At 51.3% G+C, this 15,884-nt stretch overlaps 1 protein-coding gene across 1 annotated transcript; it reads left to right on the top strand.

Annotated features, from left to right (window-relative positions):
* The first annotated feature begins 14,650 nt into the window (after window positions 1-14,650).
* On the top strand, window positions 14,651-15,349 carry LOC137817908 (uncharacterized). The gene has a single exon (XM_068621133.1). The coding sequence runs from the start codon at window positions 14,651-14,653 to the stop codon at window positions 15,347-15,349; it is 699 nt and encodes a 232-aa protein (XP_068477234.1).
* The last annotated feature ends 535 nt before the right edge of the window (window positions 15,350-15,884 follow it).

The following is a 15,884-nucleotide window of genomic DNA, read 5'->3' as shown; positions in this document are numbered from 1 at the left end:
TTCTTTGCGAACCACGAAGCTCTTCGTCTTTCTCAATCTTCAACTTTCTTCATTGCTCATCCGATCATAAAAAGGTAACCCTTTTACTCCTCCTATTGGTATTTGTTGCATTTTAATCGGTTTGCATCATCCATTATCTGTCTGAAGCATACGTTGTGGGCTGTTTTTCTTTTTCTCGTAACCTAAGTCTTCGTCCTTGATAACGTCTATCCCAACGAACCCTTAGTCGTTCGTTCTATCTTTTTCGTCCCCAATCGAGTCATTCTCTGCTATCTTCATTTCATCATCCCTTTCTCTTTCCTTTGCAGTTCCTGCGATGGCTCACACGAAGTCCACCGCTAACCCCCCTTCTTCATCGCGAAACCCTCCACCCAAAACCAGTAGGGTTGTCCCTGGGACAAATCCTCCATCGATACGCAACCCATCACGAGCCTCTGGTGCTCCCTCTACACAGGCTGAGAGGCCTGCTTCTTCTCATGCCAACCCTACCCAAGCGACTCCTCCACTCGCCGGAGGAGCCTCCCTTCCTCCGCAAGACTATAAGGAGCTCTACCCTTGGGCCAGCCCAACTCTGCTAAAAGAGACCTCCTCGATAAACACTGAGTTGGGCGTGCACCGATTGAGGAAAGGAGATCAACCCGACCTTTCCTTTCACAAGGAGCATGATAGCAAAGTGGCCGTGTTGCCTCCCAGGTGAACCGATCTGCGCGGACGATAAGGGGAACAACGGCGAGTTGTTCTGCTTCATCTACACTACTTTGTTCAAGAAAGTGAAGCTTAGGCTTCCTTTTACTCGTTTTGAGAGAGAGTTGCTGACCGAGCTCAACATCGCCCCTGCCCAGCTTCATCCCAACAGCTGGGCGTTTGTAAGGGCGTTCCAAATTCTTTGTGCGCACTTGTTGCTGCCGGCCTCAGTCGACGTCTTCCTCTTCCTGTTTGAGGCAAAGAATCCCAGAGATCGCCTCTGGGTCAGCTTGAACGGGATTGCTGGGAGATCAATCTTCTAAATCTTCCAGCAATCTTATAAAGACTGGAAAGGGAAGTTCGTGAAGGTATGCCAGAATGAGCAAGACCCTTCCCTGCTTGACGGATTCCCTTTGTACTGGGTAAACAAGGGAAACAAGGATTCTAAGGACAGCTTCAGGAGACCAAGGAGCCCTGACAACATGGGGGAGCTAGACAAAGATCTTTGTCTCTTCTGGAAGAGCGTGGCTGCCGTCAACATCACCTTCCCCACTGCCTCAATTATTCCCTACGAGTTCTTCGAGAGCCAACTCGAAATACACATAGGTTAGCCCCTACTCCAGCACCAAGTCTCTCACTTCGAATGAACACTAACTTAGCGTCTTCACCACTCTATTTTGGCATTCCATTATTCTGTGTTGACCTTGATCTTTCATCCATGTACTACTTGTGCCACCTCTGTATGAATGTACTTGCATGTTTTGCTTCTGCCTTGGTTGTTGATCTGTTTTTTACCTTGTGCAGATAACATGTTAGGAAAAGGGAAACTGGCAGAATTGAGGGCGATCGCCCGATCCCACAAGCTCGCGGCGGGCTCCCAAGCTGCGCCCAACCCGGCGGTGGCGATCGCCGCTACTCAAGGCAAAACTCCTCCCCGAGGTCCAACTCCTTCTGGAGTACTACCCGCCCCAGAAAGGAAAAAACTGGTTTTGAGGAGACCTGTACCGTCCAGGTAGTCGGAAATGATGACGTGGCAGCAAGCGATAATGTAGGCGTGTTGAACGGGACACCTGGCTGACAGAAGGGGAGGAAGTCCGGGGGCTCGTGTAGTCGCCGATCGTTACGTTGGCGTGCCCCGATCTCTAGCATGCCTAAACCGGCGGTCACCAAGTTTGTGTCGTAGTCGTCGGATGTGAACCCAGGCGACAAAGCGATCAGAGATCGCCGAGAGGAGGACATCGCCGAAAGATCAGGAAAACTTGTTCAAGGCTTTCGAAGCGAAGGATGAAGTTGTCAGATGGTCATTCCTTTGCTAGCCAGGGGTTGAGGTCGGGGAACAGCTTACCTAGGCATGCACGATGAAGCAAGTGAAGCAGATCATGATGGCGGCCGACGAGACCACAGGGAAGGTGCGTATGATGACGCCCGTATTCGCCACACAGCAGTGATCGCGCTCCAAGGCAGTAATACACCGAGTTACTCCCTGCATGGGTAACTTAGTTGAAAAGCCTGAAGAGTAAGAAGTGACGCTCAAGCAGAGGATGCTCCAGATGGTGACACGTGTACAGCTGGATGCGAGCCACGTGTTCAGATGTGTAACTGTCAGGAGAGAGAAAGTGCACAGGTATATAAGGGATTCTAACGAACTTCTGAGGTACGCGTGTTTTAGAATACTTCTTTTACGCTTGCGAGAACTTGAGTACGCTGAGAGAGAACATTGCACGGTTCCTGGAGTTCTTAGTTTTTCTCTTAGTATTTTGGTGGTTCAGTCGCTGACTTGAGCGTCGGAGCGCGATCGGCCGCAGCGACGCCGTTCTGTCTTTTGCAGGTTCTTGAGGTGAATTAAGGTGAAGGACGGAAGCTAGCACGGTGCAAAGCCGATCTAGAGGAAGATACCTTTGACGAGGCAAGGCTCTCGCGTTCTGGTCAACAGGCAGGATCATCAGGCGCCCACCGTGGGGCCGTGTAAAACCTGTCCCCATCCACAGCGTGAGTTCTTGGAGTTTCTGTAATTTTTGTGTGGTTGTGTGCTGGTGCAACCATTTTCCGCCATTCATTCAAGCTTTTGTTCGGTGTTTTTACGTTTTCCACCGTTCATTCGAGTTTTGTTCGGTGAATTCGAGGTTTCTACCGTTCGTTTGGGTTTTAATCGGTAGTGTGAGGTTTTCCACCGTTCGTTCGAGCTTTCGGTCGGTTTTCTTGGAGTTTCTTGCTGTTCGCGCGTTTTCAATCGGTTGTTCGGTGTTTTTTTTCCGTTCTATTGCGTTTCTGGTAAGTGAATCGGGAGCTTGCTGGAGAAGTGGTGGTTTTGTGGTGAAGTTGCAAGTTTCTATGAAGGTTTGGACGTCCAAATCTACCGGCGTGCTGTTGCAGTTGCGTTTGCGGAAGTTCTTGGGAGTTTGAGAGCTTCTAACCGGTTGATAGCTGGATCGATCATTGCTGGAGGAGGTTTTGTTCGTCGAACTTTGGTTTGCCGAGTTTTCATGAGAAAGATGAGAAGCAACCGTTCAAGTCCCGTTGTGCCAGTTGCTACAGAAGGTGCCATAACCATGGCGCAGATGGTGGAGATCATGCGCGCGCTGCAGGCGAATGTGGAGGCCTCGCGCATAGAGTAAGCAAAGATGCATGAAGACCTGGTCGCCTCTCGGGCCAGGAATGAAGAGCTCAGCAAAGTAACTGAGGAGTTGCGTCAAGCTCTTCAGGAGCAGAGAGGACGCCCAGTCGCTGAAGAGGTCGCGCCGTCGTCGCCACCTCGCGTTTTCCCTATGCCGTTTGCTCTGGCGATCACAAACACGCCTATCCCTGCGAGCGTAGTACCTGTGAAGGCTACTTTCACCGGCGTGGAGGACCCTGAAGCACATCTCACCACGTTCCACACGCAGATGATGCTGTCAGGAGGCTCAAATGCTGTATATTGCAAGATGTTTGTGAGCACGCTCCAGGGGACAGCGCTGGAATGGTTTGTGAGCTTGCCTACAGGTCTCATAACCAATTTCCAGCAGTTTTCGAAGATTTTCGTCGAGCAGTACATTGTGAACAAGGCGCCACCCAGGGTGTCTTATGACCTGTTCGACATAAGGCAATACCAGGGAGAGTCCCTCAGGGACTATCTGAATCGTTTTGGAGCACAGATGGTCCGCTCGCCTGCGAAAGACGAGGAGATGCTGGTATACGCCTTCAAAAAGGGCGTGCTGCCGGGACCTTTCTGTGAGGCGCTGATTAGGGCTCACCCCGCCACGTTTGCTGAGGTTAGGCGACTTGCGGTGGCCCACATCGCCGACGAAAGTGAAGTTGCTGAGAAGAGAGGGAACGTAGCCCCTGCTATGCCACGTGCCCAGACCAGGATCCAGCCACAGAGGGTGCTGGAGACAGTGGCGGCCAAGAGGGATCAAAGGACTCGCCATCCTTATGATCCAAGGAAAAACAAGGGAAGGGGCTCAGGGCGCCCCAGGGAGTACAATCGCCCGCCAAAGCATAAGTTTGTCATGGGGTTGGCGGATCTGATCGCCATTCCCAACATAGCAGCCAGGCTTAAGGCACCAGAGAAAGTGGGCGACAAGGTGTTAGGACCAAAACCAGACGCCTGGTGCGAGTTCCACCAGAGTTTTGGTCACACCGTTGATTCGTGTTTGGCACTGGGGTACCAGCTCGACGACCTGGTCAAAAGCGGTTTCTTGAATGATTACCTGCTGGACAGGAGGACGGGGGCGCGTCGAGCTCCTAGCCGGCGGGTGGTGAGGCTCAGCAGCATGAGATGCCACTCATGGAGAGATCCACACCATCGCTGGAGGTTTCTCGGGCGGTGGATGCACCGCGTCACAGAGGAAGAAATATGCAAGGTCTGTGATGACGGTGGACATGTTCGAGGACCACTCGCCAGATGTGGACATCACGTTCACAAAAGAAGATCTCAGGGACGTTGTGCCTCACGACAACGATCCCATAGTTATCTCGCTTGTCACAGCGGGAAGGAAGGTCCACAGGGTACTGGTGGACTAAGGAAGCTCGACAGATGTGATGTTCTGGCCGACTTTCACACAGCTGCAGCTGCCCCTTGACCAGCTGTGACCCTATGGAGGGTGCTTGTATGGGTTTGCTGGCGATCAGGTGGAGGTCAGGGGGTACATCGAGTTAAGAACTACTTTCACGGATGGGGCGGGCTCGAGGACGGAAAAAATCAAGTACCTCGTCGTGAATGCTCCCTCAGCATACAACATTCTGTTGGGAAGACCAACACTCAACAGAATAGGGGCTATGCCCTCGACCAGGCACATGAAGGTGAAGTTGCCGTCTATGGAAGGGGTGGTGATCACCATCAAATCTGACCAGAAGGAAGCAAAAAAGTGCTATGAGAATAGCCTGAAGAATAAGAGGTCAGTAAGTTACATCACGACCACCCCGCCTCCCGGTGTGAAGCCCAGGCCAACGGAATGGTGGGTTGCTGATGCGGTGATAGAAGTGGCCACTGGGGGCGACGTCACCATGACGGAAGCTGTGGTTGAAGGAGAGATCGGGGGACGGGAGGAAGAGGCGAGGAACCGCCCAGAGGAAGCGAGGGAACTGGGAATCGCCAGGGCGGTGATCGCCAGGGAAGCCAGACCCAAACCCGTCGAGGAGTGGCTCGAAAGGGAGATCGGGGGTAAGGTCTTCAAGCTGGGAAGATCTTTGGAGGATAAGTTCCAAGACCAGATCGCCGAGGTGATAGAGCGACATCTGGATGCTTTTGCATGGTCGGCTTCAGACATGCCAGGAATCGACCCCGACTTCTTGTGCCACCATCTAGCGATGGACAACCAGGTCAGACCAGTACGACAGAGAAGAAGGAAGTTTAATGAGGAGAGGAGGCAGGCGATCAGGGATGAAACACAGAAGCTCCTCGCCGCAGGCCATATCAGGGAAGTCCAGTACCCTGGGTGGTTGGCCAATGTCGTGCTGGTGAAGAAAAGCAATGGGAAGTGGCGCATGTGCGTCGACTTCACTGACCTGAACAAGGCTTGCCCAAAGGACTCATATCCTTCGCCAAGCATAGACGCCCTGGTCGACAGTGCTGCAGGGTGTAAGTTGCTGAGTTTCCTGGACGCCTTCTCGGGGTACAACCAGATAAAAATGCATCCTTTGGATGAGGAGAAGACCGCCTTCATGACCGAGAGATCGTGCTACTGCTACAAGGTGATGCCCTTTGGGCTGAAGAACGCGGGGGCCACGTACCAAAGATTGATGGATAGGGTACTTGCACCAATGCTGGGAAGAAATGTGCAAGCGTACGTGGATGATATGGTCGTGACCTCGTCGGAAAAGAGCAAGCACGTTGCGGACTTGGAGGAGTTGTTCACCACAATCTCCAAGTTCAGATTAAAGCTAAACCCCGAGAAGTGCATTTTCGGCGTGGAGGCAGGGAAGTTCTTGGGATTCTTCTTAACTGAAAGAGGAATAGAGGAAAATCCTGACAAGTGTGCTGCCATTTTGGCGATGAGGAGCCCGGCTACTGTAAAGGAGGTGCAGCAACTTACAGGTTGGATGGCCGTCCTGTCTCGTTTCGTATCAGCTAGCGGAGAGAAAGGCCATCCGTACTTCCAGTGTTTAAGGCGAAACAATAAGTTTGCCTGGACGAAGGAGTGCGAAGAGGCCTTCGTCAAGCTTAAAGAATACCTGGCGAGCCCGCCGGTTTTGTGGAAACCCTTGATAGGAACCCCTCTCAGGTTGTATTTTGCTGTGACTGAGAAGGCGGTGAGTGCGGTGCTCGCCCAAGACGAAGAACAGGCTCAGAAGCCCATTTATTTCGTCAGCAAGGTGTTGCAAGGCCCGGAGGTGAGGTATCAGGCCTTGGAGAAAGCTGCACTGGCAGTGGTATTTTCGGCGAGGAGGTTGCGCCACTATTTTCACAGTTTTACAATACTGGTGATGACCGACTTGCCCATCCAGAAAGTCTTGAAGAAGCCTGATGTAGCTGGGAGGATGGTGAAATGGGCGGTGGAGCTGTCGGAGTTCGACATCAAGTATGAGCCCCGAGGACAAATCAAGGGGCAGGTTTTCGCCGATTTTGTGGTTGAGCTCTCGTCAGAAGCAGCACGAGTTGAAGAGGATGGTTTTCGTTGGGTGCTCTCGGTGGACGGATCGTCGAACCAGCAGGGTAGCGGTGCTGGAGTCATTTTAGAAGGGCCCCACGGCGTGCTGATAGAACAGTCCTTGAGGTTTGCCTTCAAAGCCAGCAACAATCAAGCAGAGTATGAGGCGTTGATCGCCGGAATCTTGCTGGCCATGGAGATGGGAGCTAGGGTGTTGATGGCTAAGAGTGACTCGTTATTAGTCACGGGGCAAGTAACAGGCGAGTTCCAGGCCAAGGATCCACAAATGGCGGCTTACTTGGAGTATGTGCAGGAGTTGAAGGGTTCCTTTGTCTCGTTTGAAGTGGTGCATGTGCCCAGAGAGCAGAATGCCCGAGCAGACTTGCTAGCTAAGCTCGCCAGTTCGGGCAAGGGGGGTAGGTATAGGACGGTGATCCAAGAAACTCTGAAGACGCCTAGGGCATTTGTGGCAGATCACCTGGTTCTCCAAATAAGCAAGTCGACGGAGAAAGCGGCGAGGAGTCACAGGTCAATGACTCAGGAGACCTTGAGATCGCTGAGAATAAGAGCATGTCGGGGGGAGAGGGTGAACATGACGCAGGTCTGCGCTACGCATGAGCCAGACACATGGATAACACAGTACCAGCGATGCCTGGCGGATGGCCTTCTCCCGCTGGATCCGACGGAGGCTAGGAAGGTAAAGAAGAATTCCAGCAAGTTCACAATGATTGATGGCGAGTTGTATAGGTTTGGGTTCACACACCCACTCCTGGAATGTGTGCACGGAGAAAAATGTACAAGAATTATGGCCGAGCTCCATGAAAGGGTATGTGGAAGTCACGTCGGGGGTCGAGCTCTGGCCGCAAGAACTCTCCGTGCAGGTTACTACTGGCCAACAATGAGGGAGGACTGCAAGAAGTATGCACAGTGTTGCAAGCAATGTCAGCAACACGCCGATTGGCACAAAGCGCCTCCAGAAGAGTTAAAGTCGATTTACAGCCCTTGGCCGTTTCATACGTAGGGAATTGACATCCTGGGACCTTTCCCATTGGCGATCAGGCAGATGAAGTACTTGGTGGTGGCGATTGAATATTTCACTAAATGGATCGAAGCAGAACCAGTAGCCCAGATCACCGCACACAAGATCGAGAGCTTTGTATGGAAGAACATCGTGTTCCGATTTGGTGTGCCTAAGCGCCTGGTGTCAGACAATGGGACTCAGTTTGCAAGTCACCTGTTGAAGAAGCTGTGCGAAGAGGTGGAAATTCAGCAGGTGTTTGCATCCGTCGAGCACCCTCAGACAAACGACCAAGTAGAGTCCGCCAATCGGGTGTTGCTAAGAGGTTTAAAGAGAAGGCTAGAGAAAGCCAAGGGATCGTGGGCTGAGGAGGTACCCCGCATAGTCTGGGCGTACCACACCACCGAGCAGTCAGGAACCCACGAGACCTCGTTTAGCTTGGTATATGGATGCGACGCAATGATTTCAATGGAAATCCAGGAGAGCTCGCCGAGATTCCAGCACTTTGTAGCGGAACACTCGAATGAAGAAAGAAGGTTGAATCTGGATTTGCTGGACGAGGTCAGGGAAGAGGCGAGATTAAAAGCCGAGGCGGTGAAAAGGAGGATTGAACGAAGATACAACTCGAAGGTGATGCCAAGGCAGTTTAAAGAGGGCGACCTGGTGATGAGGAAGGCCCACCAGTGCGAGATGGAAATCAAGTTATCGCCTAAGTGGACAGGACCGTTCAGAATAACCGAGGCGCTCGGGAACGACGCCTACCGCCTAGAGACATTGGAAGGAGGGGCGATTCCTCGCACTTGGAACGCCACACACCTCAAGTTATATTACAGTTAAAGCCTTGTAAGTAGAAACGAACATGAAAAGATTTGCAGGCTTTCTGTTAAAACAGTTTAAAGGGGGCACTCTTTTTTCCCTAAGGAGGGTTTTTAATGAGGCCACCCAATAAAAGAAGAGTTTTACAAGCTTAAGTTTTTGAGTTTGCATGCATGTTTGTGTTGAAAGCTTGTAGGAAAAGTGCATGCTCTCAGTTAAAGTTTTTAAGTCCCCATCGTTTTTCGGCGATTGGCGGCACAATTAAAGTTTTAAAGTCCCCATCGTTTTTCGGCGATTGGCGGCACAGTTAAAGTTTTAAAGTCCTCATTGTCTTTCGACGATCGGAGGCACTAGCGATGTTAAAGACCTCAACGCCCTCGCGCGTTTGAGGCGAGAAAGAGTAAAAGACCTCCTCGCCCTCGAGCGAGTGCAGGCGAGAAAGAGGAAAAATCCTCAGTGCATCCAGGGGGTAGGAGATGTAAACCCTGGGCAAGTTGAGGCACCAGATAAATTCCTTCTCGCCGTCGAGCGAGTTCAGGCCAGATAAGGTCCTTCTCGCCGTCGAGCGAGTTCAGGCCAGATAAAGTCCTTCTCGCCGTCGAGCGAGTTCAGGCAAGATAAAGTCCTTCTCGCCGTCGAGCGAGTTCAGGCAAGATAAAGTCCTTCTCGTCGTCGAGCGAGTTCAGGCAAGATAAAATCCTTCTCGTCTTGAACGAGTTCAGGTATGGTGTGAAGGGTGGAAGAAGTTTAAAGGATGTCTAAGGTAGGTTCAAAGAGAACACCTCGCTATCCGGCTTATTGTTCTGAAACTCAGGGAGGTAGAGAAGGATCCGAAAGGCACCTCTACCCCCAGATGAGGGAACAATAGCCAAGTTATGAAGGCAAAGGAAGCTTACATCGCCAGAACCCTATGGCGATCAGAAGAATTCCAGGCGATGACATGAGTAAGGGCTAACCTTGCCAGGCAGATCAGGTAAACTGTATTGAAATACCAGTTTGAGTTGAAACCTGCGGCCTAGTAAGTAGCTAATTGCCTTAAGTTTGCAAGTTATATTAAATGTCATCGCTTGAAGGATAATAAGTTGCTCGAGTTTTCACTTTGAGTTAACAGTTGATGAGTTGATATAAGATTGATAGTTTGCTTGAGTTTGAAGCAATGAGTAAACGGTTGAGCCCGAGGAATCGCTAAGTTAATTTGTTTAAAGCGAGTTCTACAGGATGAGTTGATCAACTATACAGTGAGGGAGAAAGCAGATGAAGGTCAAAAAGGAAAGGCGAAGTAAACAGAGAGACGAGGTGCAAAAGCGGAAGAAGTTATAATAGAAGCTGTACCAGTTCGAATACAAAAGAAGGAAAATTACAAGTAAAGATCGGGCAAACAAAAATAAGCGCTAAATCTCAGGAAATAAGTGATGGAGGGAAGCGATTAATCTTCGGAGGGCACGATCTTCCCATCCACCACTTCGTTGCAGATCGACACCATGGAGAGGTCGAGCTCGGGGTACTGGCAAGCGATTTGCTCCAGGGTGGCGTCGAACCCGGCGGCAAGGACTTGGGCGGAGCTTTGCTCGAGCTTCGGTTTGTTGCTTGAGCTCCTCGGTTTGTTGCTTGAGCTCCTCGGTTTGTTGCTTCAGCTCGTCAGCTCGTTTATTCAGTTCTTCAGTTTCCCCACGAGCTTGAGCAAGGTCTTCAGCAACCTTTTTGCCTTCGTCCTGCGCTTGGGCCAGCTCTGCAGCAGTTTTTCTGTTTTCCTCTTGAGCCTTGGCGAGCTCAGCCACGGCGTCGTCCCTCTCCTTCTCGACCTTTCCGAGGAGGACCTCCCTATCAGCCGACCTTTTTTCAAGGTTCTCCACCTTGGCTGCACCCGCTTTTATTGATGCCTCCCAGTTGGCCACCTTGAGCCTGTAGAGAACCAGCTTACTCTCCAGCTTGATTTTCTCTTAAGCTAGGAGGTGCAATTTCTGGCGCAGATCGGAGGCCTCCTTGCGTGCAACCCTCAACTCAGCACTCATGGCGTCCTCCACCCTTGAGTGATCGATTTCTGCCATCATCAGATTGCAAGACAGTTTGTCTGCCTTAATCCTTATCAGGCGATTCTCCTCTTGGAGCGTTGAGATCTCGTCCTGAAGCTTCTTGTTCGAGCTCTTCACAGCCTTTGTTATGATTGAGGGGAGGTCCTCTGCCATCATTTTTAGTTTAGCTGTGAAGGGCCCCCATACCTCTTCGATCGAGGGGGGGAGGCTGGCAGCTGCTGTTGGTGGAGGTGCTGAAGGAGCCTGGTGCTGGCTTTCACCACCACCCTCTTAAGTTGGTAGAGCGAGGGGGGCTTCCTGGCGTGGTGGTGAAGTGGGGGACTCGGTTATAAGTATCGGCGAGTTGTGGGCACCTTCATCTCCACCTGTGCGACCCCAGCAATAGAAGTGGTTGAAGGACGACCCTCTCCAGCAGATACGAATGGTGTGGAAGCGCTTGGAGGGTTCTCTATAAAGTTAGGCTCGCTGCCTTCAACCACAGGGAGCGCGACCGCCAAGGGTGTTGCTTGGACTGGCGGTGTTGGAGCTGGGGGAGAGGGCGGTGTTGGTGTTGAAAGAGCGGGTGGTGAAGAGGGTGCCACCCTTGAGGGGTTTTCCTTTTTGGCTTCCTCAAGACGAGCTTTTTTCATTGAGGGGCGGGCAGTGTCTCTGGAGGAGCTGGACCTTGAGGAGGCGATCTGCCCTGGGCAACGGCGATCTCCACCACCGAATTGGGCACGATTTAGGAACCCGTCGCCAACTTATGAGCTCGGGCGAGCGCCCTCAGTTCAGCTAGTTTGCCTTTGCCCAACATGAGGTCTGCACAGGGTAAAAATAGACAAGTAAGCACAAAAGCAAAGGCGAAATATACGAGTATATGTGCGAATAATGCAAACAAGTGGCACATGAATTAAAAACCAAGACCAGTACGCAACAAGCAGGACGCCCAATGGTAGATAACAGAGATGCGAGATCAGTCCCAACACAAAACGAAAACCTAAGTGTCGAGGTGAAGGCTAACCTATATGAGCTTCAAGTTGGCCCTCGAAGAACTCAAAGGAGATTATTGAGGAGGTGGGGAAGGTGATGTTGGCGGTTGCTACTTTCTTCCAGAAAAGGCATAGATCTTTGTCTAGCTCGCCCATGGTGTCGGGACTTCTGGGCCTCCTAAAGCTTTCTTTGGCGTCTTTGTTCCCCTTGTGTACCTAGTACAAGGGGAAGCCGTCGAGCAGGAAAGGATCTTGGTCGTTGGCGCACACCTTCACGAATTTTCCTTTCCAGTCTTTGTAAGATTGCTGGAAGATGGAGAGGATTGACCTTCCAGCAATCCCGTTCAGGCTAATCCAGAGGCGGTGTCCTGGATTCTTAGCTTCGAAGAGGAAGAGGAAAACGTCAACCGAAGCTGGCAGTCCCAGGTGTGCGCACATGATCTGGAACGCCCGTACGAACGCCCAGCTGTTGGGATGAAGCTGGGCGGGGGCGATATCGAGCTCGATTAACAGCTCCCTCTCGAAGCGAGTGAAGGGATGTCGGAGCTTCACCTTCTTGAAGAACGTCGCGTAGAGGAAGCAGAACAGCTCGCCGTTGTTCGCTTTATCGTCGGCACAGATCGGCTCATCCGCGTGGCAAGGCAGCACGACCATTTTGTTGTCATGCTCTTTATGGAATGAGAGCTCGGATTGGTCCCCTTTCCTTAGTCGGTGCACGCCCAACTCTGTGTTTATGGAAGAGGTTTCTTTCAACAAAGCTGAGGTGGCCCAAGGGTAGAGTTTCTTGTAGTCTTTTGGGGGTAGGGAGGCACCTCCGGCGACTGGTGGAGTTGCCTGAGCAGGGTTGGCGTGAGAAGTTGCGGGCCTCTCAGCCTGAGAAGAAGGAGCGCCAGATGCTCGTGTTGGGTCACGCACTGGTAGAGGATTTGCCCCAGGAGCAACCCTGCGCGCTTGGGGTGGAGGGTTTCGCGACGAAGAAGGGGGGTTCGCGGTGGACTTTGTATGAGCCATCGCAGGAACTGCAAAGGAAAAAGGGAAAAGGATGAACAAAGGTTACAGAGAACGACTCGATTGAGGACGAAGAAAGGAAAACAAACGAACGGGAGTTCGTTGTGACGAACGTAATGGAAGACGAAGCCCTAAGTTACGAGAGGGAAGAAAAGGAGAAAACAACCCACAACGTATGCACTAGGCAGATAATGGATGATGCGAATCGGTTAAAATGGAGCAAATATCAACAAAAGAAGTAAAAGAGGTACCTTTTGATGATCGGATGAGCGTTGAAGGGAGTTGGAGATTGAGAGAGTTGAGGAGCGTCGTGGGTTTGCAGAGAAAACTCAGAACGTTTGAGAATGCAGAGAGATGATGAAACAGTGGAAATGAAAGGGTTTAAGGGTTTTTCAAATGTTTTTGGAAGCGCAAACGACAGTTGAAGATGACCGTTGATGAAGCCACGTGTCGAGCGATTGGAAAAAGGGGTTTGGTGGAGTGTCAGAAAAGCAGAGGGTACGAACGTTTGGAATTCCGTGCCAGCGCCACGTAGATCGACAATGATGTGGCCTCTTAGTCTTTTCGCTGGACAAGTCTCCGCTTAAGACTGGGGGGCTTGTGTACCGTCCAGGTAGTCGGAAGTGATGACGTGGCAGCAAGCGATAATGTAGGCGTGTTGAACGGGACACCTGGCTGATAGAAGGGAAGGAAGTCGGGGGGCTCGTGTAGTCGCCGATCGTTACGTTGGCGTGCCCCGATCTCTAGCATGCCAAAACCGGCGGTCACCAAGTTTGTGTCGTAGTCGTCGGATGTGAACCCAGGCGACAAAGCGATCAGAGATCGCCGAGAGGAGGACATCGCCAAAAGATCAGGAAAGCTTGTTCAAGGCTTTCGAAGCGAAGGATGAAGTTGTCAGATGGTCATTCCCTAGCTAGCCAGGGGTTGAGGCCGGGGAACAACTTACCCAGGCATGCACGATGAAGCAAGTGAAGCAGATCATGATGGCGGCCGGCGAGACCACAGGGAAGGTGCGTATGATGACGCCCGTACTCGCCACACAGAAGAGATCGCGCTCCAAGGCAGCAATACATCGAGTTACTCCCTGCATGGGTAACTTAGTCGAAAAGCCTGAAGAGTAAGAAGTGACGCTCAAGCAGAGGATGCTCCAGATGGTGACACGTGTACAGTTGGATGCGAGCCACGTGTTCAGATGTGTAACTGTCAGGAGAGAGAAAGTGCACAGGTATATAAGGGATTCTAACGAACTTCTGAGGTACGCGCGTTTTAGAATACTTCTTTTACGCTTGCGAGAACTTGAGTACGCTGAGAGAAAACATTGCACGGTTCCAGGAGTTCTTAGTTTTTCTCTTAGTATTTTGGTGGTTCAGTCGCTGACTTGAGCGTCAGAGCGCGATCGGCCGCAGCGACGCCGTTCTGTCTTTTGCAGGTTCTTGAGGTGAATCAAGGTGAAGGACGGAAGCTAGCACGGTGCAAAGCCGATCCAGAGGAAGATACCTTTGACGAGGCAAGGCTCTCGCGTTCTGGTCAACAGGCAGGATCAAGACCCAAGAGGAAGACTCCTCAGGTGGTGCAAGAGGAAGAAGATGATGATGAGGAAACAGAGGATGGCCTCGTTTCCAAGAGGAAAAGGGTGGCCACCTCTACACCACCTACACTCCCAACACCGACACCGCCCTCACCTCCAGCTCCACTTCAACCAGTCCAAGCAACGCCCTTGGCCGCCGCACCCCAGTGGTTGAAAGCAACGGCCCTAACTATGTTGAGAACCCTCCGAGCGCCTCAACACCGTTCGTATCTGTCGGAGAGGGTCCTCCTTCAACCACATCTATCACTAGGGCCGCATTAGGAGGAGATGAGGGCGCTCAGGTCTCACCGATATTGATAACAGAATCCTCGACCTCACCACCACGCCTAGAAGCCCCTCTCGCCCTTCAAACTCAAGAGGGTGGTGGTGAAAGTCAGCACCAAACTCCTCCACCACCTCCAGCAGCAACCTCAAGCCTCCCTACTCCCTTTGAGGAGACCTTGAGGCCCTTCACAGCCCAACTGAAAACTATGGCGGAAGATCTTCCCCTGCTTGTAGCAAGAGCTGTGCAGGACTCCCTCAAGAAGCTTCAAGAGGAGAACTCCGCGCTCAAGGAGTCAAATCTGATAATAAGGGTTGAGGCGGAAAAGCTCACATGCAACTTGCTGATGACTGAGCTGGAGCACTCGAGGCTGGAGGATGTAATGGACGCGGAGCTAAGAAGCACGCGCAAGGAAGCCTCCGATCTGCGCCAAAAACTGCACCTCCAACTCCAAGAGAAGATCGATTTGGAGAGCAAGCTGGTCCCATATAGGCTCAAGGTGGCAGATTTGGAGGCTGCAAAAAAGGCGGAAGCGTCCAGAATGGAGAACCTCGAGAAGAGATCGGCAGATCGGGAGATTCTCCTTGGGAAGGTCGAGAAGGAAAGGGACAATGCTCTCGCTGAGCTCGCCGAAGCTCGCGAGGAGGCCAAAAAAACCGCTGCAGAGCTGGCCCAAGCTCGGGACGAAGGAAAAAAAGCTGCTGCAGAACTCGCTCGAGCTCGTGAGGAAACGGAAGAGCTGAAGAAGCAAACACACGAGCTCGAGCAGAGCGCTGCCCAAGTCCTCACTGCCGGGTTTGACGCCGCTCTGGAGCAAGTAGCATGTCAATACCCTGAGCTCGACCTCTCCATGGTGTCGATCAGCAATGAGGTGGTGGATGGAAAGATTGTACCCTCTGAAGACTAGCTACCTTCCTCCATCACCTCTTCTTTGTAAAAACTTTTATCTGTAATGATGTTGCTTATGTAATTGTTTTTATATGCATGCAAACTTGAATTGCCACTTCTTATATGATTTTCACTTCTCGTATATCGTCTTTCTATTTACTTTGCACACTTTTACCTTTACTTGTTGTGTGGTTTACCAACATAACTGGTGAAACTTACTCAAACGAATTAACTCAGCAACATTCGAGCCTCACCTTTCACACACTGCTTCGATCTTGAATAAACTGTTAATCTTACAACAACTTATCAAACTGTTAACTCAAAGTAAACTTGAGCAACTATTAACTCTTTAGCGATGACATTTAATATAACTTGGGAACTCAAGGCAACAAACCTTAACATAAGTTACTTACTAGGCAGCAGGTTTTAACTCAAACTAGTATCAAAATACAGTTTGCCTGATTTGCCCAGCAAAGTGAGCCCTTATTCCTGTCATCACCTGGAACTCTTCTGACCGCCGTAGGGTTCTGGCGATGTGACCTTTCTTACTTTCA

Source organism: Phaseolus vulgaris, chromosome 10 (genome assembly GCF_000499845.2).
Source record: "Phaseolus vulgaris cultivar G19833 chromosome 10, P. vulgaris v2.0, whole genome shotgun sequence".
NCBI lineage: Eukaryota > Viridiplantae > Streptophyta > Magnoliopsida > Fabales > Fabaceae > Phaseolus > Phaseolus vulgaris.
This window is presented reverse-complemented; position numbering and strand designations above follow the sequence as displayed.